This window comes from Erithacus rubecula (assembly GCF_903797595.1).
Source record: "Erithacus rubecula genome assembly, chromosome: 3".
Taxonomy (NCBI): Eukaryota; Metazoa; Chordata; class Aves; order Passeriformes; family Muscicapidae; genus Erithacus; species Erithacus rubecula.
The window spans coordinates 61377078-61398273 of NC_136689.1; the positions used below are offsets into that span (position 1 = coordinate 61377078).

Sequence of the window (21196 nt, forward strand, 5' to 3'; positions counted from 1 at the left end):
ATGGAGTACTGCTTAAATTTCAAGGGAAATGGGTAAATACATTTCTGTTTGCAAGTGTCTGCTTTCCAGATGATACCTCATACATCTTTGAAAAGCTCAAGGTAAAAGCTCATGTCATCAGTTAACTGGATTTTCCTTAAGTGTTTCTACCTTGCAAGCACAGGAAGGACAAGAATATGGATGGTTTTTAAAAGATCATTACTTCTGCTCCAGTTTCTGGAGTACAGAGGAGAAAATGTGCATAAGCACACTCACTAACACACACTTGTATGTGTGTGTATGCAGAATATTCAGGTTCCAATTCCCCTTCCACAAGTCACTGCATGCAAGACCATAGCACAGTATTTCCTAATTGATACCTATTTTATATCATCCTTATTATATAAGTGACTGCAGTTCTTGCATTTATTTGAGAGAAGCTGCCATGCTTTTAGTGATTTGGCAAGGATTTCAAAATCCCACAGGAGAAACTATTACAACTCTGCAGGAAATGGTGTTACTCACCTGAGTGCTGATAAGGGGTGATTGTACTGTATGCTTTCACTTTGAGTACTTTTATCAATGTTTCTGTCTTTTGGATGTGTTTTCCTATGCTCACAGTCATTTAAGGAGGCAAAAAGTCAATGTTTAAAATTCTGTAAATGCTGAAATTTCTTTGAGTTTTGAACTTCAACTTCGGGTTTTTTTTAGTTGTGAGGTTTAGCTTCAGAAGTGCTGAGCTGTCTCAATTCCCTTTGTAGATGGGGGTTGCTTTTGGTCTTTAACACATCTTGTAGTTAAAATGTAAATTCTAGTTTCATAACTGGGTCTAAATGTCTTACAGAAAGCAGCAGAGTCCAGCAATTCTGAGCTGCATTGACAATATGATCTAATAGAATATGTGTCAGCAAAATTGCCCAGCTACCAAACTTTAAAAAAAATAAAAATGCATTGGACTACTGTATACATTTTTTTTAAAAAATTTCAAATTACTGATCTCAGCAACAATACACTGCCCAACATTTAATATGTATGACAGACTTTATCCTTCATGGCCATGCTGATCTGTTGGGTGCATAATGCGTTCCACATCTCTTTTTGTATGTGTGCATGGATAGAAGGTAAATTGATTTGAATCTCAGTGTGTTTTTTGCAAATGTGCAGATTCCAGTTAGAGTAGATAATATATGCTGCCTATTTTGTCTGCTAAGAAGTAGTGAAATGTGTGTGAATATATGGGAAGCTGAGTGGTGAGAGCCAGAAAAAGAGGTAATGCAGGTATTAGTTTGTAAATCTGACCATCTGTGTTTTGTAATTCCATAACAGCTTTCTGGTAGATAAGAAAGGGGGTAGTGCAAGCAAGGGACCTCACCCTCCCTAATGCCAGAGGCTTTGTACCCTCTGAAAGCAGGACTGGGGGCTTTCTGGTAAATAAAAAAAAAAACAACCAAATTTTTGTTTTATTTGATCATTATAAATGCCTAGTCCCCTCTCTTGCCTGTGTGCAAACCATTCTATGAAGATTGTATGACAGGGCCAGGAGTCAGGACTGCAGAATATGACTGTCCAGCAAGTGGGAAATTTGGGCTGAGCGGTCACATTATTAATTTACTTTTCTGTTTTGTGTTTCCTTCCTTCTGCTCCTCCTACAACACTTCTGGCATTCCAGGTTTCTAAAGTCAACGGGGTCACTCGAATGTCATCTCCGAGTGCAAATGCAGCCAGTGCCAAAAAGATGAGAGAAGTCAGACCTTCACCGTCCAAAACTGTGAAGTACACTGCAACAGTGACAAAGGGAACTGTCACATACACCAAAGCCAAGAAAGAACTGGTCAAGGAAACCAAACTAAATCACCACAAACCCAGTTCACCTGTCAACCACACAATCTCAGGGAAAATAGAAAGTAGCAATGCAAAAACCCGCAAACAGGTGCTATCCCTTGGAGCATCCAAGTCTAACAATACCGCTGTTAATGGTGTAAAAGTCAATGGCAAGTTGAACCAAAAGACATGCACTAAGGAGGTGGGGAGACAGTTGAGGGAGGGGCTGCGCAATTCCAAGAGGAGGCTGGAAGAGACGAATCACATAGACAAAATACAGTCGCCCACCAAGAGGATGAAAGGGGCCGTCAACTTGGCAGAAGCTGCCAGCAAAAAGGCAGCAGTAGAAAAGCCTTTGCTGAATGGACACCTTAGAAAGGAAGTGCCAGAGAAGAGTTTGGAAAGAAATAGGCCGAAAAGAGCCACTGCTGGAAAGAGTACGCCAGGGAAACAAGCACATGGCAAAACTGAAAATGCCTCCTGTGAAAATCGTTCTACCTCTCAAGCGGAGTCCTTGCACAAGCCACAAGACTCAATGGGAAAGCACGAAAAGGGCAGTAGTAAGTCTGGGTGGGGGATGCTGGGGGAGATTCCCATCCTTAGGCCCTCCACCAAGGAATTTCATGACCCGCTGATATACATTGAGTCAGTCCGAGCTCAGGTAGAGAAGTATGGGATGTGCAGGGTGATTCCTCCTCCAGACTGGAGACCTGAGTGCAAGCTAAACGATGAAATGCGGTTTGTGACCCAGATTCAGCACATACACAAGCTAGGCAGGCGCTGGGGACCCAACGTGCAGCGGCTGGCCTGTATCAAGAAGCACCTCAAATCTCAGGGCATTACCATGGATGAACTCCCACTCATAGGTAAGGGCTGTGCTTCCTTGGCCTTTCCCCCCTGCTTGTCAGTGTCCCTGTACGACTTTATGCTCTGTTTGCCTTTATGCTTAACCAAACCCCTGTTCAGTTAACACTGCAGAGCTCTGAATCTCTGTTTTTTCCACTGACCAGCCACGAATCAGGTAGGTTTTCAGAGAGTGACTTTGTATTGCCATTTTCCTCCCTGTTTGACCCAAGGGACAAAAACCAGCTCCGTGGGACCTTGTCTGCATATTTGAGAAGCTTCTTCTTTCTCTGGTGTTATTTATGTGGGTAGTACCACTGTGTGTATTGATAGCCTTGTTTGAAAGGTTGTATCAGAATATTTTTCAGACCCTTCCAAAGATGTTTTCCTAACAGGTTGCAAAGCTGCCAGGCTTTAATACATTTTTCTCCCCGCCTCTTCCTTTAAAAACATTTAACCAAAGGGGAAAGAAAATATCTCAGAACTGACTTGTGTTTGGGTACTCAGACACTTAAAATCACAAATTTGCAGTGACCTGCTGACATTTAACAACCATTAAGTGTCAAGAATAGGCAGTAAAATGTAGTTGATTGCAAAATGGAGGTTTCATTATTTCTCCCAGCAGGTGTCTGCCAGGGCTAATGCCTGAGTGAGAATCACTTATTTAACAGAATTCTTGGTTTATGGTCTGCTGTCAGATATGACACGTGACAAAAATGTGACAGTAGTTTGTAAAAACATGACAACAGCAGCATACAAATGAACTGTTGAATGAGCTACCTCCATCTCTACTGCCTTTGCAGCCACTGCATAGTAAGAAATCTGTGATTGTAATTTTTGTTAGTTCTTCCCTTTGTTTTTGAGGTGGTTTGAGTCTTGAGCTCACAGAACCTGCATGCTACAGCTCGAGGCTAGAGTTTTGCCTTTGAGGCATTGTCCAACAGCAGCTCTTGGCCCTGGTTGGATTAAAGGACACACTTTTCTGTTTAAACTATTCACAACACTTCCTTCCCCCCACCTCCTCCTTTTTAAACTTTATTTTATATCACATATGGTAAGTGAGGGAAAAATGCATAAAAGCACACAAAATAATTGCAGATTTTATGGCGAACTGATGCAGGCACAGCAGAGAAATAACAAAATTTTAAGAAGGAGGAACAAGGGGTTAGTGCTTTGTTGCAATAGGCGTGCAAAAATGTTCAAGGAAATCTGAAAATTAAAATCACTCAAGCAGCAATAAGTGAACATTTTGTATGCCTAATGTATGCAATGGTTGTATGCTAATAGGAAAGAATAATGAATTACATTTACATTGGCAAGAGAGAGAAGAAAATGTGCAAGACAGCTCGATTAACGCTCCTGGAACAATGTTAACTTTTTAATGAAATACCTTAACTTGGCATTAAGATGGCATTACTGTTAATTATTTGTATTATTTAAGCACCTAAGAGCCTAATGAATAGGCAAGGATTCCATTCTGCTGGGTGCCACATAACCAGAGCAAACAGTGGTCTTTAACAAATTTGCATCCTATATATCCTTTCTGCAGTTGATTTCCTACCTATTCTGTGTTTAAAATTAAAAACAAAATGGAGAGTAGAAGCTGGAGATCATCAGTGCACAAAGAGGAAAAATCTGTTGGTTCTATCAGGAAACATGTAAAATAATCTGTGGTGATGAATGCACACTTGTTTAAGTAGACATGCATACATAGCCCCTTCTCTCTGGGCCAAATCACATTTCCATTGAAGTAAATGGGGTTTTTGCCAATGGCTTTTGTTGCGCCAGCATTTGGTATTTAAGGCATACCTGAAGATTTAAGATTTTCTTTTTCAAAATGAGGCTGCTCACTAAGCAATTTAAAAGTATTCCTAACTTAGGGAAATTAAGGCAGTTAAAAAAAAAGAAAAGTTAAACACTACTTCTGCATAACAAAAGATCTCTCTTTTAAGCCATTTTGCTATAGATGCTTTTAAAGAGCTCCTCTTTGTTGTTGTTGTTGGGTTTATTCTCCTTTTTTTTTCCTTTCCTTCAGTCTTTCAAGGAAAGTTTAAGCAGCAAGCTTAGGTCGATCCTGGAAAACATCAGTCTGAGATATAAATGCTTCCAAAAGTTATGACTGTGAAATGGAATTATAATTGAGAGCATTTTGCAAACCTTAGCTGTAGGCTCTGGTTGAATGAAGTGCTACTGGAGCTCTAATATTGCAGAGTGATTATGAGTGATCATTCCATGATGCAGGAGAAAATTGAATTTTCAACAGTGCTGAAACTAGGACCTTAAACTGGCTGTGTGCTGGAGAAAGCATATAATGGTAAATCTGGGCCACACTTCTTTCCAAGTTAGGAGTGTGTTACCCAGCTTTATGTAGATTGCTGAATCTATTGGCATGGAAATCCATCTTGAGTTACACCTTCAGCTAATTTGTGGCCTGCACATAGAAACCACTAAAAAAGTACTGAAGCCATCTTGAAAGTTATGTTTATATTACGTTCTGTATGAAAGATTAAGAAAGAAAGAAAGAAAGAAAGAAGGAAAACTTTCCAAACTCACTTTTTCTCCCAGTGGTGTTTACTTTTTCTCAGCTTCAAGACCTTTTTAAAATCTCCCCCACCCCATTACCAAACGTACTAAGTAGGATAAATCTGCAGGTCCTACCTGCACCTTTGTCATATTCTACTCAAAGCCTTATGTTTGGTTTTGTCTGCAGCCAAACACCTTTGCCTTGTGCTGTGTGGGCAGTATAAATGTCAGCAGCCTCTGCTGCTGCTCTGCCTCTGCTGCAGCCATTGTCCCAAAATGTTGCACGCAGAGTTACCCTGCTGAGCCTCCCTGGATTGGCCCAAGTGGTGGAAGAGGGGAAAGCAGAGGGAAGACTGGAATCACCAATGAAGCATCTGAGATGCAGCACAGGGCAGTTTGAAAAAAGTAGTACAGCTTGTGCTAGCAGGATAATAGGAGTTAAGATGTGCATCCTACAGAAAATATTTACCATAATGCTGTTTCTTGCCCTCCTCTGTTGCAACAGTGAGTGCTCTGAAATGGCTATGGCATACTGGTTCTTTACTTTTCTCAAAGAAAAAGGCAAAGGGGAGGCTGTGGCAGCAGAGATGTTGATGCTGGTTTTGTATTTATTCTCTTTTTTCCTTGAACAGCGCCCTGTTGAATTGTAGGTGGTCTTTGGGCCATTTCTTCACTCTTTCCACTGATGATTTATTTCTGTGCTTTCAGAGTATTTATGATGTTTCTTTTATTGTTCCTCATCCATTTGGCTGCTTTTTATGCTGCAGTTTGTATAATCCTTTTTTTTTTCTCCTTTCTTTATTTTGTTTTTGACTGGAGTGTGAAATGTGCTAGTCATCTTAAAACATACAAAACCAGAATGGAGTATAAAATATGGATGGCCTCAGTCTGGAAGAATAATGTGTCTGGAACTTTTTATGCAGTTGCAAGCTCCAACCCCAAACAACCCCTTGCCTCCATTTGGTTTTTATACAGATTTTATTACCTGTAGTGAAATTAATAATGTTACTGTGCTCCTCTTAAATACTAACTTCATTCAAGGTGTTGTGCAGATATTAGATAATTGTCAATTCACCTCCAGAAGGAATAGGTATTTGTCTTTCTGATGGCCAGTACCTCAGCCTGTTTTATTCCTGGTATGCACCAGATGTGGGACTGGTGGTGGGCAGGGGTGTGGGGGCTTTTACAAAGCTGGGCAACTCTCATCTGCCCAGCCACTGGGTAGTGACCAGGGCACACATGCATGTCAAGGAGATAGCTTTTGGGATGTCTTCAGTCCCTGGAGAGGAGAAGGGCATGAACTCAAGGAGAGCAAACTGAATTGTAGGGAAGACTGTGGCAAGCAGCAGAATACAGCCTGTAAATGAATTAAGTTGTGAATGAATTAAGGTTGCCTGTCTTTAGAGAGGGACAATTGTGCACTGGTGCCCAGGTGCCTGGTGCTGTCATGTCCCCTTTGTGCCCAGCCTGGTAGCACATTTGACACGAGCTGCCCACAGCTTTCCTAACCTGCTCCTGTGTTTCCCTTTCCCTTCCTCTGCTGCCTGGCACACGTGGACCCCAGGAGGCTGCGAGCTCGACCTGGCCTGCTTCGTCCAGCTGATCAACGAGATGGGGGGGATGCAGCAAGTGACTGACCTCAAGAAATGGAACAAGCTGGCAGACATGCTGCGCATCCCCAAAACTGCACAGGACAGGCTGGCCAAGCTACAAGAAGCCTACTGCCAGTACTTGCTCTCCTATGACTCCCTCTCCCCCGAGGAGCACAAGAAACTGGAGAAGGAGGTCTTGCTGGAAAAGGAAATCCTGGAGAAGAGGAAAGGACCTTTGGAGGGACATTCAGAGAATGCCTACAAGTTCCATTCCTTGCCCCGGTTTGAGCCCAAGAACGGACTCATCAATGGCGTGGTTCACAAGAACGGCTTCCGCAACAAGTTAAAAGAGGTCGATGTCCCGCTCAAGACGGGCAGGCGGCGGCTCTTTGCTCAGGAAAAGGAGACCTCGAAGGAGGACGAGGAGGACGAGGAGGAGGGAGTTCTTAGCGACTTACACAAGTGTATATACAAGGTAACCAGCTGGCCGTTTTGTAGAGCCGTGGTGCTGCTGTGTGGGTGCTGTCTGGGTGCACACCCAGCTGTCTGGGGGGAGCTGATGGGTGGCAGTGGCATCCCAGAGGCTGCAGTTATCATGGCCGGGCAGTCTGGTGCCTGGCTCGAGTGGGATGTCTGGGAGGCATTATTGTCATAACAAGATGCGTTGGGCTCTGCCCCCCTTCATCTCCTTGTGAGAGGTTCCTTGAATATCTCTGCCCAATTATCCTTGCAGACACAGATTTTATTTTCATTTTCTAGTGACATTTAAAGTAATGTTCTGCTTTCTTATTCCTGCTTCTTGCAAATCTCTCGTTGAGTGAAGCAGTGCTGCACATCAGAACGAACATCACTAGAAATCCTGCTACATTTAGAAAGGGCAAATTGAAATGCAAACAATATTTTCATGCACGATGCCAGACTTTGCTCAGCACTAGCAGTCACATGGAGGCTCAGTCCTCCACATATCAAGTACATCCATTTACAAAGGAATGCTGACTATTTCAGTGTATTTTATTTGGCAGCCTCCTGCTCTGGAGCAGGACTTGGCACTGCAACTCACTGTGCAGTTTTGAGTTGTGTTGAATGGCGTAGCTGCACTCTGAGAGAAATACAGCATCGAGTGTCCGTGCCCAGTAAAAGAATACGCTGTTCTTCCCTTCCAATCTCACTTCCATCACCAGGAAATGAAGCCAGATAGCCCAAAATGACATTGTTAAACTATTTAGGGACTGCATGAGCTCACTTTTGGGCTTTAAAAGCTTGCTTCAGTTTTCTTTTGCAGAAAAGAAAACTTTCTTTTTTTTTCTGTTATGATTTGTCAGCCCAAAAATTCCTGTTCTTGGGGACTCTGGCCTCAATCCCACCTTTGAAAAGCGATCTCTTGCCATGCTGCACTTTGAGAAAAGCTTATCTAATGACAGCAACTTTTGTGAATAGTGAAGTAGCATTTCTGTGCTTAATATCCTGTGCTTAATGATGGTTAAATTAAAAACTTGTTATGCCTTACCCTGACTGCTGCATGAACAACCTCAAGCATAGTGGGGGAATGCATGCCTTGGGTTGTCCACTGTGGTACCAGCAGCTTCCCAGACACTGGGACTTGCCTGTTTTGATCCCATCCCATGTTCTCTGTAGTGCAGAAACTGGGAGCAGTTCTCACAGGTGATGGACTGGGGAGAAGTCAGGGGGAAGCAAATCTCTGGTGGATTTCTGGAGAGATCCTTGCTGTAGAGTGCCCTGTGGGACACCAGGGCAGCCTGAGTGCAGAGAGAGTTTTTCACAGCACATTTTCGCATTTTTCCTGTAGGAGGACTGATGCATTAATACTGGTTATGTCACTTAGAGCAAGCCTCAAGACACAGAAATTATGCCTCAAGCTTGATGCACCAGGGCAGCCCACAAGATGTAAAATTGCTGTAGTTCATCACTAGGCTTTAAAAGACTGAGGGAAGGTGATGTGGCATCAGTTGTAAGCAGAGAGTGCTTCACGGCATTTAATGAAACAAGCCTTTTAATCCTGTGTGTGTTTGTGGATGGGGGAGTGTTCTTTACCTAACATGTTCCTGAGAAAATTTGAATTTCATTAACAGAACCTGCCCTCATGTTAGTTTCCACAGATGATGGGATTGTAATGGTTCCTTTTTAAAGCACATTTCTAATTCTAATGAAAAATTAAAAACACACATAAAACAAACAAACTCATGTCTGTGAAAAATGCCCAGTTCAGTATCTTGAGGGCTGGAGGGAGCACATTATAATCATATAGCTGTAGTCTAGCTTAGGCCATAAAGTCTGTTCTTTAGACTGTGAAGAGGCCATACATTGAAGGTTTCTCACAGTAATTTCTGCAGTCAGCACATGCTTGAGCTGTTTTTAGCAAGAGACATCCAGTCTTCCAGGAGCACTTACCACCATATCACATGTCAAGGTTAGAGTAAATCTCCTTTGTGTTAGGCTGACTTTCTGCCAGGACTCCCATATTATTTTCAGTGTCTCTCCTTCTCAGGCTGTGAGGCCTGCTGTGCTTTTAAGTGTGTGCTGCAGGCTGCTGTGCTTGCTTGCTTTACTCCTAAATAAGTGGCTTTTCTACCTGACCATTAAAATGTTGTCGTTTCTAAGTGTGTGAACTAAACTGCTGACATCAAAGCAGAATCTGATGCAAGATTTTCACTCTCCTTTGCCCAGTTTTAGCTCTGAAAATATTTTAAAAACCTTTACTGGTGCTGCCTGAAAGCAACATTTGTTTCCATTGAGAGCAAACTGAAGGCATATTAGCAGACCTATTAGAGGGACACACAGAAGAAATCACAATACGAGTTTTGCCAACTCTCCCGTAAAACTGTCATGGAAATCCTGTGCTGAGCTCTCTTCACCCAAGGAGGAGTCCCTCCTTCCCCATGTGGCTATTGTGAAAACTCTGGTTTCAGCTCATATTGATGTCTGCTTTAATGTCTTTAGCATTCATAGCATTGCAGTGTCCTTCTCTGCCTTCCCTCCAGGCCTGGTGATGGTGGGGATGCTCCCCCTGGGTTGGCTCTCATGGCCCCTGCATCAGGTGTGAGAAGAATCAGGGGAGGAAATAGGAATTTTCTTTTCTTACACCTTCCTCTCTTCATGTCCCAGCAACAGAGCTTGAAGCTCCTAGGACAGTTGTTGAACTGCAGAAATACTTTTCAGGGTGTTGGAAAGGGTATTTTGCTTCTCAGCAATTCATTTTGTGTTCTGGTTAGAATGCTCCATTAAAGCATTTTAAATTATTTTGTGTATTGGTATCAGAAAATGTTACAAGATTCCTCAGATTTAAGAAAACAACCCAACAGCATAAACAGACACCAAAAACCCCTCAGCTATTTAATTTGTTTTTCAGTTTTTAGGAGACTAAAAAGATACCACATTCTTGGCAGAGGAAGAAATGGGCATATGCAAATGTAAAAGCTTAAACTGTTCTCATTTTCCACTTTCTTTTTCTTGCTTGCTATATAATTCTGTTTTCTTTCTTGTCGGTCTGAAAAAGGGTAAGACATGGCTGATCTTGGGAGATGAGGCCTTAGTTTTGTTTTTCTGCATAGGATGAGAGGAAGGGGCAGGTATCTGAAGGGAGGCAGTGCTGCAGTGTTGGTCGCCTGGTGGAGGCTGAGCCCCAGCGCTGGCCCTGCGCTTTACAAGAGGTTTCGTTGTAAAGGCTGCCTCAATAAACCATTCACAAAGGCATTAAAAGATGAAGGAAATTGCTTATTGGATCACAGAGAATCCAGCTCTGAAGTTTATGGGAATCAGAGTGCCCCAGGCCCTGGGCATTTCACAAACTTTTTTTTTGCTAAAGCTAATTATGCAGCATTCAGTTTTAAAAGTGACAACGTTACAAGCGTATGAGCAGAGTGATAGACTCTGCCTCTGGGGGAAAGCTGCTTTTATAGTTCTTTCTAGTTTACTCTTGGACATAGTTATTAAATAAATTAAACACAAGAAAAGGCTGAGGTGGTTTGGCAGATCTGTTTCATAATTGAAAAACTAGGAAGGTAACAGTGCAAATAATAAAACTCATTTACGTGGAGTTTTCCAAGTCTGTGGTTGCTCTGATGAGCAGTCAGGGGGGCACAGTAGGAACGAGCAGTGGATCTGCTGAGGGAGCAAAGATGTTTTGTGCTCCATGTTTGCAGAGCACTGCTGGTCTCTGCCTGCAGCACTGCCTGGAGCAGAGGAGGCAACACAGGTGTTCCTGTCTGGGCACAGCATGATGTCAGGGCTGAAAGGAGCCAGTGGGTTCTCGTGCTCTTGCCTACAAAACCATCAGACATTGTTTCCCAGAGCTTCTGGTGGTGTAGGTGTGCAGGAAAGCAGTTCCCTTTGAGAAACTTTGGGGTAGCTCAAGCAGAAAGCCAAGTCAGAGCTTCTTCTTGTACAGCTCCTGCAGCAGTGCCAAGAAAGAATGCACTTATTCAGCAATTTTACTGTAATTTAGTTTTCCTAACCTTGTAATAAAGGTCTTGGCTCCTTGGCATTTTAACTGCTTTTATTGAATTAAGCGTAAGTAGTTTTTGAAAGCAAATGATTACAGTAATCCTGGCAAACTCTGCTTTTTGTGACCCTCTTCCACCACATGTACAATATTTGATGCTGAGCATTTCTGTGAATTTTCTAAGTCTTTTTCACCTGCTCCTTGTGCATAAAGAGCATGGCCACATGGTCCCTGGATAATGGATTGGGTTGGACTGGCTGCCTGCTGGGTTCTTTGCAGCCTGTCCTAGGGAGCTGGGCCACGTCTATCCTCTGTATTTATCAAACACTGAGTCTTGTGCTCGACAAAGCAGTGTTCCTGTTGGGAGCATTCAGTTGGCCTTTTTACATGGTGGGTTTGTGAAGTTCATTTGATTGACTTTCTGTATCTTCTGAGGTATTCTTTCTCAGCAACAAAATGAGCTTTCTACCCCTACCTCTTCTGCAGATTTTGTCCTCTTTCCCTCTCTTGTCATCTGGGATCAAGCTTGTAAGGAAAAATGGAAGGACATGGGGGAATGTAGGCATGCTTTTTCATTTTCACTTTTAATTTTATTTTATTTTTCCACAGGGTAGGTCTGTTTCTCTAACAACCTTCTACCGAACAGCAAGAAACATCATGAACATGTGCTTCACAAAGGAGCCTACAGTAGCTGAAGTAGAGGTGAGGCCAGCTCAAGGGGTAGTAATGGTTTTTATTTCAGGGCACTGAGTGTGGAGATTCAGGATAGTTTACTTTTAAGCATTTCTGTAATCAGTTTAAGGCTGTCTAGTATGAATTTTAAAAAATTGGTTAAATAGACGTGGTGTTGATTCTTCCTTTTTAAAATTTTTTTTAATATTTTTAATAAAGGTGTTGATGAAGTGAGAAAGAGAAAACGTTCTTAATCTGACATGTGCTGAAATAAAGAAGCCAAGAAAATCTAAATATTGCCTGCATTATTTTGACTTTATTTATATTCTTACTTTTAAGAAATATTTTATGTTGAATTACATTGAGGTCATGAAAGCCTAGTAAATTTCTGGGGTTTATATTTTAAGAGAGATACTTTGTTCAGTGAATTAAAAATGCATTGCTGCTTTCTCTTCCCACAGCAAGAATACTGGCGGATAGTGGAACAGAAAGATTGCCATGTAGCAGTGCATTGTGGAAAAGTAGATACCAACACCCATGGGAGTGGTTTTCCTGTGGGAAAATCGGAACCCTTTTCAAGGTGAGATCCCCAAATTGTCACCTCACTCCTGAGCAGAGCCCAGCAGGGCAGCTTGGTACAGGGAGTGCTGGCACTGGGAATGTGCACTGACTGTGTCTCCCTCTGTGTCACCCCTCAAACAGGCATGGGTGGAACCTCACAGTCCTTCCTAATAATACAGGATCCATCCTGCGACATCTTGGTGCTGTGCCTGGTAAGCAAGTCCCCTGTCTGTGTTTCCTGCCACTGTCAGTGTCCTCTGAACGTGGTGCTGTGGGCACCAAACACTGCTCCCTCTTCCTGGCCCCCCCTGCTCCCAGCTGACTGAGCAGACCTGCAGTTGTGTGGTGCAGGTGGTGTTTTAAGGGGTAAAAGCAGCCATGCAGATAAAGGATTAATGATTGTTGAGACCCTGTTGCTGGGAGGAACCAGTTGTACCTGCAGTATCTCTTGCTGTTCTTGCCAGGCTATCAGTGTTCTTTTGTGTCAGAACAGAGCTGTGCAACTTCCACATTTAAAAAATGTAGTCTGCAGCACTGGGAGAAGCAGCACACACATTTTCTAAATGAATTAACACAAATTCTCCAACTGCATATACACCATTGTAGTTTATTGGTAAGAAACATTGAAAGCACAGTAGAATCTCCTGTTGAGATCAGGTGTGGAGCCTGAACAAACCAGCTGGAAAACAGGAGACCTGTTGAAAACATGTTGACTACATAAAGCAACCTCCTCTGATCAATGGCAGTGAGCTTGAATTATGGGTATTAGTAAATTCTTCTAAGAATGGAAGTTTTATACAGCTGTTAGAAAACAAACGTTTTCAAGGGTACTGCAGTTGGCTGGTAGATATTTTCTTAGTGGAAAATGCTGAATTTGTTAAATTACTCCCTGTGAATTATTCACTCTGATAGGGAGACATAAAACTCCAAGGGTCAGTTTACAGGGAGAGTAAGATTTTTTATTTAAATGCCCTCTCAAACTCTCTTTTACTGAACAAACTGAAGTTACTCAAAACTCATTTTTCATTCTCTTTGTTTTAGGAGTGACAATTCCTTGGCTAAATATTGGCATGGTCTTTTCTACCTCATGCTGGTCTCGAGACCAAAATCACCTTCCATACATTGACTACTTACACACTGGTGCTGATTGCATTTGGTAGGTATTCCCATGGCTTCTCTTCATGTTCCCTGTGGTGGCTGCCTGTAGGCTGGTGTTAGTAACAGATTGTGTAGTACTTTTGCATGAGGGAATCTCACCTTGAGGGCTCTGTGTGTGTGTGTGGTGGTTCCAGTTTAAATGGGAAAATGTGGTATAAACTTCGAAAATGAAAACCTCTTTCCTGGAAGAAAAGTTTCACTTGGTTTTCCGTGGTCTATTCTCATGTCTTGATGTCCCCGTGATGGCAGTGGCTTCATGAACTGCTCTTTATGGACATGCAAATTGTGTTCTCACACATCTCTCTGATGCTGCTGGTGTCAGGGGTGCAGATCCAGCTGTCACTGGGAAAGCACAAGGCCCAACAAAAGGATTTTAAATCTCGAGAAAACCATTAAAAGCAGGATCTCCTGTCTCTCTAGATGTGTTAAGTTGAAGAAATGTTCTGTATATGATCCTTTTAAGGGGAAAAGGATTGATTATGCTGCAGACCTGGAAGTTTGTCAGTGTCTGTCATGGACATTTCATGGCTCTTCTTCCTGTTCAGTGAATCAGGAATCTGTAATCTTTTATAATAGTATAGTGTCAGGACAAATCGCTGAGCAAGCAACACTGTCCTCAACCTTAGGTAGTCTGTTTCTCTCTAAAACATCAATCCAGTCTTTAAATGACAGTAAATTCCAATGAGAAGGTATTCAAGAATCTCCTAATTAAGTTTTGAGGCCACTCTTCATACTCTGTGTCAAAATAGTTGACTCTTGGAGTTGAACAGTCTTGCATGCTCAAAATTTAGGAAAGTGTATTATTCCTGTTTTCTTAATCCAAGAAGAAGAAAATTAAAGAGGCCATTTTCTTTATCCTGTTAGACTTATACAGATGAGTATATAGCTTAAGGCGTGTTGGTGATGATAGCCTTGATGAAACAGGGATATTAGGCAGGAATAACTCATAAGAAAGAAATGAAACTCCTTTGTCTGTTGAAGCTGTTCTTCAGCAAGGCTGCCAGCCTGAAGTGTCAGGCTAGTATTCATTAGCTCATTACAACTTTTAATAGTGCAATAAAGCACCCAACTGTGTTAGGAGAAGATGAATTTAATATCTGCAGTCTGGCTCAGTACCTGGAGTAGCCCTGACAGCACTGCCTTCAGTCACTGCTTCAGGGACAGCAGAGCAGCCACTGGGCTCCAAACCTCTCCTCCATCTTGCCAAGTCCATCCACCACCCAGAAATCTTCTCCAAGGGCAGAGCCCTGTGCTACTCAAACCACTTCATTTAACTGCACATTGCTCAGCTCACTCTCTAATCTCTCAGGTTTTTACCTCATGGAGATTAAACAGAGGAGAACTCAATTTGCATGCAGGGCAGAGGTCAGTGACCTAACCTTTTTATTCTGGAGGGATCTGCAATGCCCATTAAAAGAGAGAAGGAAATCTTGTTCTGCCAAGGTACTCAGAAGTCTATACTGGCTGCTCACTTGCCATTTTTATAGGTACATCAGGAATTGCAGATGAGTGCAACTGCAGCATACACCAGTTGCAAAGGATCTCATTCCTCTCAGCCCTGCCCCAGGTACTCAGCTCCATGCACTTCTGTGCTGGCCCTCCTCTTCCCAGCATTTTCCTGTGCCTGTGTTGTGAGGGACTGGGTGCTGGAATCTTCTGTCTGTTCCAGCCATGTTTTCTGACTCTAAAAGAGAAGAGTGGGTTCTGCCATGATCTGAGTTCAAATTTAAAATATTTTCATCCCTGTTTCAAATCTGTTATTATAGTGTAATTAGAGTGATACATCACACCTGGGGAGCTGTACTGAATCTGTCACTATTAGCAACAAAGTATTTGAGACATGGCATTCATTTAAAATTGCTGTTCGGACTTGATCCTTATTTATCAATATGAAGTTCTTCTACTTCACCTCTATAACCTTGAGAGTTCTTAGCAAGGCCCTGACCATTGTCAGTATATTTGTTAGGAGTTGGTCTTTGTACACCTGGGCAACCAGGTCAGTAAAGCTCTTACTGTGGCTGCAATTAGCTGTATGAGCAGATAATGTCATGTCTTCTGCCTCTTGGCTTGAAGATGGACAAACACAAGTCAAAGTCATCATCAGTACAGTGAACAGTGATGAGGTGTTCACATCATAGGAAGGGCAGCCTTCTACACAGTCAGGATCACTCTGTGTGATGCACACAGACTTAGTGCAGGTTATAAGCAAGTACCCTGACAAGGTGTGTAAGCCTAGCAGAACACTTCATGAAGTTGATGGAGAGGTCAAATGAATGGCAGGAAGACTGTACCAGTTCTCCAAAATCTTTCCAGCTTCATTCTCTTGTTCTAAGTTTGGGAAAATGAATCTCTGTGTGTGTGTGTTTCTGGTGTGGGGGCAAATGGAATCCAAGTTGAGTTATTACCTAAAGAGAAAGGGTAAATAATGATAAAGCTGGAGATGCTTTTTACTGGCCTGAGCATCAGATAGGCTGGCCCTCAGACAGGCTGCAGGTAAGAGCAGTGACCAGCTGTCACCATATCACCTCCCTGCATCTAGAAAAACAGCAGTTCTCTGGAAGTGTGGCTCTAAGACTGGAGACTCCTCTCTTCTTGTCATTCTGCTGAGGGAGCAGTGCTGGCAGAGAGCACAAGAGGACAGCTGCTTCCTTGGCTTCTAAGCAGAGGAGGATGTGCAACTTGGCAGATTCCCAGCAGTTTGAAACCTCTCCTGCCAGTTTGGCTGCTCTTAGTCAGGTCTTTCATTGCAAGGGAGATGGGGGATGTGGGATTTACTCAGTAAGCAAGGCAAGAAGGTCTTAGGCAACTTCATGCACTAACAGTAGAGGAAATATGTGCTGTCTTGACTGTTACAAATAGAAAATGTTATTAGATATGAAGGTCCTTTGGTGGACGCACAGATAATAAATACAGCCTTTTATGGTAAATATAAACAACATTTATTGGTGCTCACAGGATGCAAACTTCTGACCATAATTAGCTGGTTTGGTGCCATTAAAATGAACATCAGTCTGTTGCTGGTTTCTCTGTTGGAAGTTTTTTTTCCTCTGTCTCTACAGAGGACTGAATTTTCACATTTCTGTTTTGGGGATTTTGATACTTGCTGAATATGATCAGACTGAGTCTGAATACTTCCCTTCAATCCTTAGTTTTACCAAAAGAACTGTGTATGAAACCCTGTGTTGAACTTCTTTCTTCTAATCAATGTGCTGGTCTGAGTTGCCTGTTACTGTGCAGCTGTGGACTGTTATTTACTCCACAGTAAATCTTTTTCTTTTCCTCGGACAAAACTACAGGTATTGCATTCCTGCTGCGGAGGAGAACAAACTTGATGATGTGGTACATACCCTGCTGCAAGCCAATGGCACTCCAGGGCTGGAAATGCTTGAAAGTAATGTAATGGTAGGTTAACACTGGGAGAGGTGTTCCCATTTGAGAACCCAAGGCTAATCAGGAGGCTGGTTGGTTGGGGATTTATTTTTGTTTTGTTTTACACTGCAGTGATGCAGAAGGGGCTACTTTCTGTTTGCAGTGTTTACCCACATGGCATTTTTCTAACAAGGCTGTTATTATGTATTAATTATAAAAGTGCAATGGAAGTCCATTTTTAATACTGTCTATAATGTATTTAGCCTCACAAAGGGAGTGGGATTTAATCAATTCATCTGCCATGACTGACATTTTATGATGCCAGCATGGGTAGGAGAAACCTAATGCTTAAGTATTTTTGACTCCTCTGTTTATCTTTTGGATAACAATTTCTTCTTAGTGCATGTAAGTACAAATTGGGGAGTCCATAACAAAAATCCCTGCCTTGGCTACCCATGTTAACATCTCTCAGAAGTGCAGTAGCACAATGGATTCAGTGCCAAGTCAGAAAAGATTGGATGGAAAGCTGAATGGTCTGCATGGCTTTCTGTAGCAGCAGACAGTGTTCTGTCCTTGGGCATGTGACAGTTTAAGATGATGGTTTGAGGAGAGGCACCTCTGCCATTGTCACTCCAAACGCTGAGGTCTGGCACACGGGGAATGGGAAAGCGAGCAGGGAACTTGGCTCCACGTGGCAGCACCCAGCCAGGAAGAAAGTTCTGACTGATTGTTTTTCTCTCTCTTTTTCTTTTGTTTCCTCTGTGTCTTTCCAGATCTCCCCAGAGATCCTGTGTAAGGAGGGGATCAGGGTGCACCGTACTGTACAGCAGAGCGGGCAGTTTGTTGTCTGTTTTCCTGGATCCTTTGTGTCCAAAGTATGTTGTGGCTATAGTGTTTCCGAATCGGTGCACTTTGCTACCACCCAGTGGACAAGTATGGGCTTTAAAACAGCCAAGGTAAGTTGAGAAAAGGAGTTAAAATGGATTCAGGCCCCACCATCTAGAAGGACAGCAGACATTCCAGGATTGGTAGCGTTATGAGAGTAGTGCAACCACGTCTGTTTTTCTGGACTACTCAATAAAAAAAAAAGGAAAAAGTTCTGCAAGGCATAAGATGATCCAGTGTTTTCAGAAAAGTGACTGAGTTGCTAACTGACAGTTAAAGATTTGTGTATATATTAAAAAATCAGAAGATTGTTATGCCTGCAGACCAGTTTGCAAGGAAGCTTTTCAAAAATCCCTTCAGAGTTAATTATACATTGTATTATGCTTACTAATTTTTTTTAAGTGATGTTTTCTAGAACCATTAGAATCTCAGGTGCAAATATCTGAATAACTGTGCTTGTTAGCTCCTATGGTAGGCAGAGTCAGTTAATACTCACAGCTGTATTGCTTGTTTTTCTCTGCCCCTTCATTCAGGAAAAGCTGTTGATCAGGGCAATTTCAATTTTAATCGACTTGAAAATCTTTAGGTTCACGGAGCAGCCCATCCAATACTAGATGTAAATAAATAACCTTGCCATTCCCTTTTCACACCACTGACTGAGGCAGGTTGCCTGCAGAAGCAGGTGATTTGTCCAGTCATCATGGTTCTGGCTACATTTCTGTGTTCTTGGACAAAGAATATATGTCACAAGTTGTGTTCCCAACCTTCTGAAATACACTCTGGGTTACAGATACTATTTTGGTAGTGTTTTATAGCTAAGCCACTAGTAAATTATCCTTTACAGCTTCAAGTTACTAAACAATTAACTGTAAGATGTCCACAGTTAGGGATTACTTCTTTAGGGTAAATGGAATTCTTCCAGCCTGGTTATACTAACTGTATATTAACTTAGTTTGAAATAAAAGGTTATTTTACTATATATTTATTTTGGGGTAAAGTGGGAATTGTGTATATAAGTAAGGCATAAGAATCCTGGGCTAACCTTTCCTGTCTGAACATACATGATTATATTAACTCCATGTGCTGTATTTATTGTGTTTGATATCGTGGAAATGCTACTCCTGTAAGAGACAAAAATCACTATGCAGCAATTAAACAGCTCTTGGTGCCTCACATTTTGAAGAACAGTTTCTTTTGATTAATTTTTAAGAGCTTTGCACTGGGTAAATATAAACTGACTGAAAATCCAGCAGATTACAGTCTTTGATAACCTACTTGGAAACTGGAGTCACAGCTCTCACAAACTTTACAAGAACCACTGATAACATGTTCATATCAAAATAACTTTTGAAACATCTACTGCATTGTTCTTTTATTGCTCTCTCTTTTTTTTTTTTTTTTTTTTTTTTTCTTCCTTTCTGTCCTCAAACTGTCTTATGTTCTTAATTCCCTTTAATTTTGGAAATTATTCTTTGGTTCCTTCACTTTGACAAGGCACTTTGCCATCTTTGCCACAATGCTGGCCAGGATTGTGCTTTCCAGAGATGGTGAGATGTTCTGTGTAATGGGCAAGATTCCCCTTTTGGACTGTTAAATGAACTCTGATAAACAACTGTACCATCTGTCTCTGTTCATTCTCTACAGCAATACTGACAGTTTTTAGCATTTGATAAATTAACTTTGTTTTCATCCTGTGATACTGTGACCTCATTTTTTTATAGCGACCCTCTTTATATTACTAAAATGATGTTGTTTCATTTCTGTATTGAATGACTGCTCAATCTCCTTTAATACATGGAAAAAGTGAAATTCTGCATCTGAAATGGCACTGATTTCAGTCTTACAAGCACTTTGGAAAAATGGTTGGAATAAAAGAGTTTATATAAACAGCTGTGTAAAGGGACAACCAGGTTTAACCTAGACTATACTTGGAACAAGGTTGCTGGTTTATAAAAAGCACCCTAAGAGCTCTTGAAATTTTAAGGTAAGGATGAGAAGAAGATTCAGAATTGTTGTGGAAGAGTGTGTGTTTGGAGTGGCAAAGGGATAAAACTCCACAGCTTCAATAAGGCATTGGGCAAAGTCAGTGGAACATTTAGGAAGCTGAAGTACAGAATGTTGGACTAAATGAAGGCACTCTGGGTTAGAGGTTTGGAAATAAGAGGGAATGTCTGGTTTTAAAGGAAGGCTTTGGTCCTCTAGGGCCCACCAGAAATGGGGTGGGAAGAGACTCAGCTGGTTCTGTAATACAAGAGGAAGAAGTACATAGGAAAGATGGAATTAGTCTTCCAGTTGGACCAGCACTGCTGCACACACAGGAGAGGTTACAGTCCATAAGCCAGGTTTAATTCTTTACCAGTGACAGAATCCCTGTGCACCAATCTCCCAAACAGGAAAAATGTGGTATTAGCACTCCCTGGCCATCCATGGAAGAGGCTGGCAGGGGCTGGACAGGTATTTCCCTGCCTCCAGTTTTAGTTGGGGTGAGGAGCGTGCCTTTAAAATACCACAGGTTTCCCACTCCTTGGCTCCTGTCACAGAGCTGTCCCACACATGTCCTTGCACATGGGGATCCTTCAGATGAAACCAAAGGAAAAGTGGTCCTACAGAAGTGTACCTGATGTCCTCACTAGAAAAGAGCTCTGCTGTGGTGGAGAGCAGAGATTAAGAACCTTGGAAGAGCAGTAAAATGCAAAATAACCACTGCTGTGGAAGAAGTAAATGTACAAAAAAATGAGAACAGGGCAACCACTGTGGTGGCTTTTGCCCCAAAGTCATGGCCTCCAGCCCTTGAAACTTTTGGAAGTAGGTGAGGACAAGAGTCCTGCAGCTGATAGTGTGTGTGAGCATTTTGGGGAGAAAATGCTCTTAAATAAATTCAGAGGTGAAGTTCACGCACCAAAAAAATAACTGATGTAAAGAAAACAGAGGATGGGTCAGTTTTTATCATGAAGGGAGAGGAGGTCTCTTTCTGCATTCCTCAGGAGTTTGGACTAGCAGTTTAGTGTATCCATAAATAGCCTAGGAAGGGAAGTGAATAGCAAAATGAATCCTTTATGCTGAGGATATTCATGGTAATGGCAGCAAAAATTAAAGCTATAGAGTGTTACAGAAAAATTTCATGATAGTGAGTGATCCAAGTGAGAAAATGGTAGATGAAGTTCAGTGTTGATAAATGTTAAATTCAAATTTAAAAACATAATCCTAATGTGACAGATAGAGAGATAGGCTCTGAATGATGGGCTCTTGCTTTGGATTCCTGTGGAGCTGTCAGTCAAGTGCTCTGGAGTGGCATAACAAAAATACATTGAATGTGAAGAATTACAAGGAGAAA

General features: G+C 42.0%; 1 protein-coding gene across 3 annotated transcripts in view; it reads left to right on the forward strand.

The window, feature by feature from the left end:
- JARID2 (jumonji and AT-rich interaction domain containing 2) overlaps window positions 1–21196 on the forward strand; it is a 205713-nt gene that overhangs the window by 176467 nt on the left and 8050 nt on the right. For all 3 annotated transcript variants that reach the window (XM_079301667.1, XM_079301666.1, XM_079301668.1), the window contains exons 7-14: window positions 1649–2666; window positions 6731–7233; window positions 11827–11919; window positions 12351–12469; window positions 12592–12662; window positions 13492–13606; window positions 16905–17010; window positions 17751–17933. In XM_079301667.1, coding sequence (XP_079157793.1) covers window positions 1649–2666; window positions 6731–7233; window positions 11827–11919; window positions 12351–12469; window positions 12592–12662; window positions 13492–13606; window positions 16905–17010; window positions 17751–17933 — 2208 coding nt within the window. The remainder of the gene's footprint in view (window positions 1–1648; window positions 2667–6730; window positions 7234–11826; window positions 11920–12350; window positions 12470–12591; window positions 12663–13491; window positions 13607–16904; window positions 17011–17750; window positions 17934–21196) is intronic.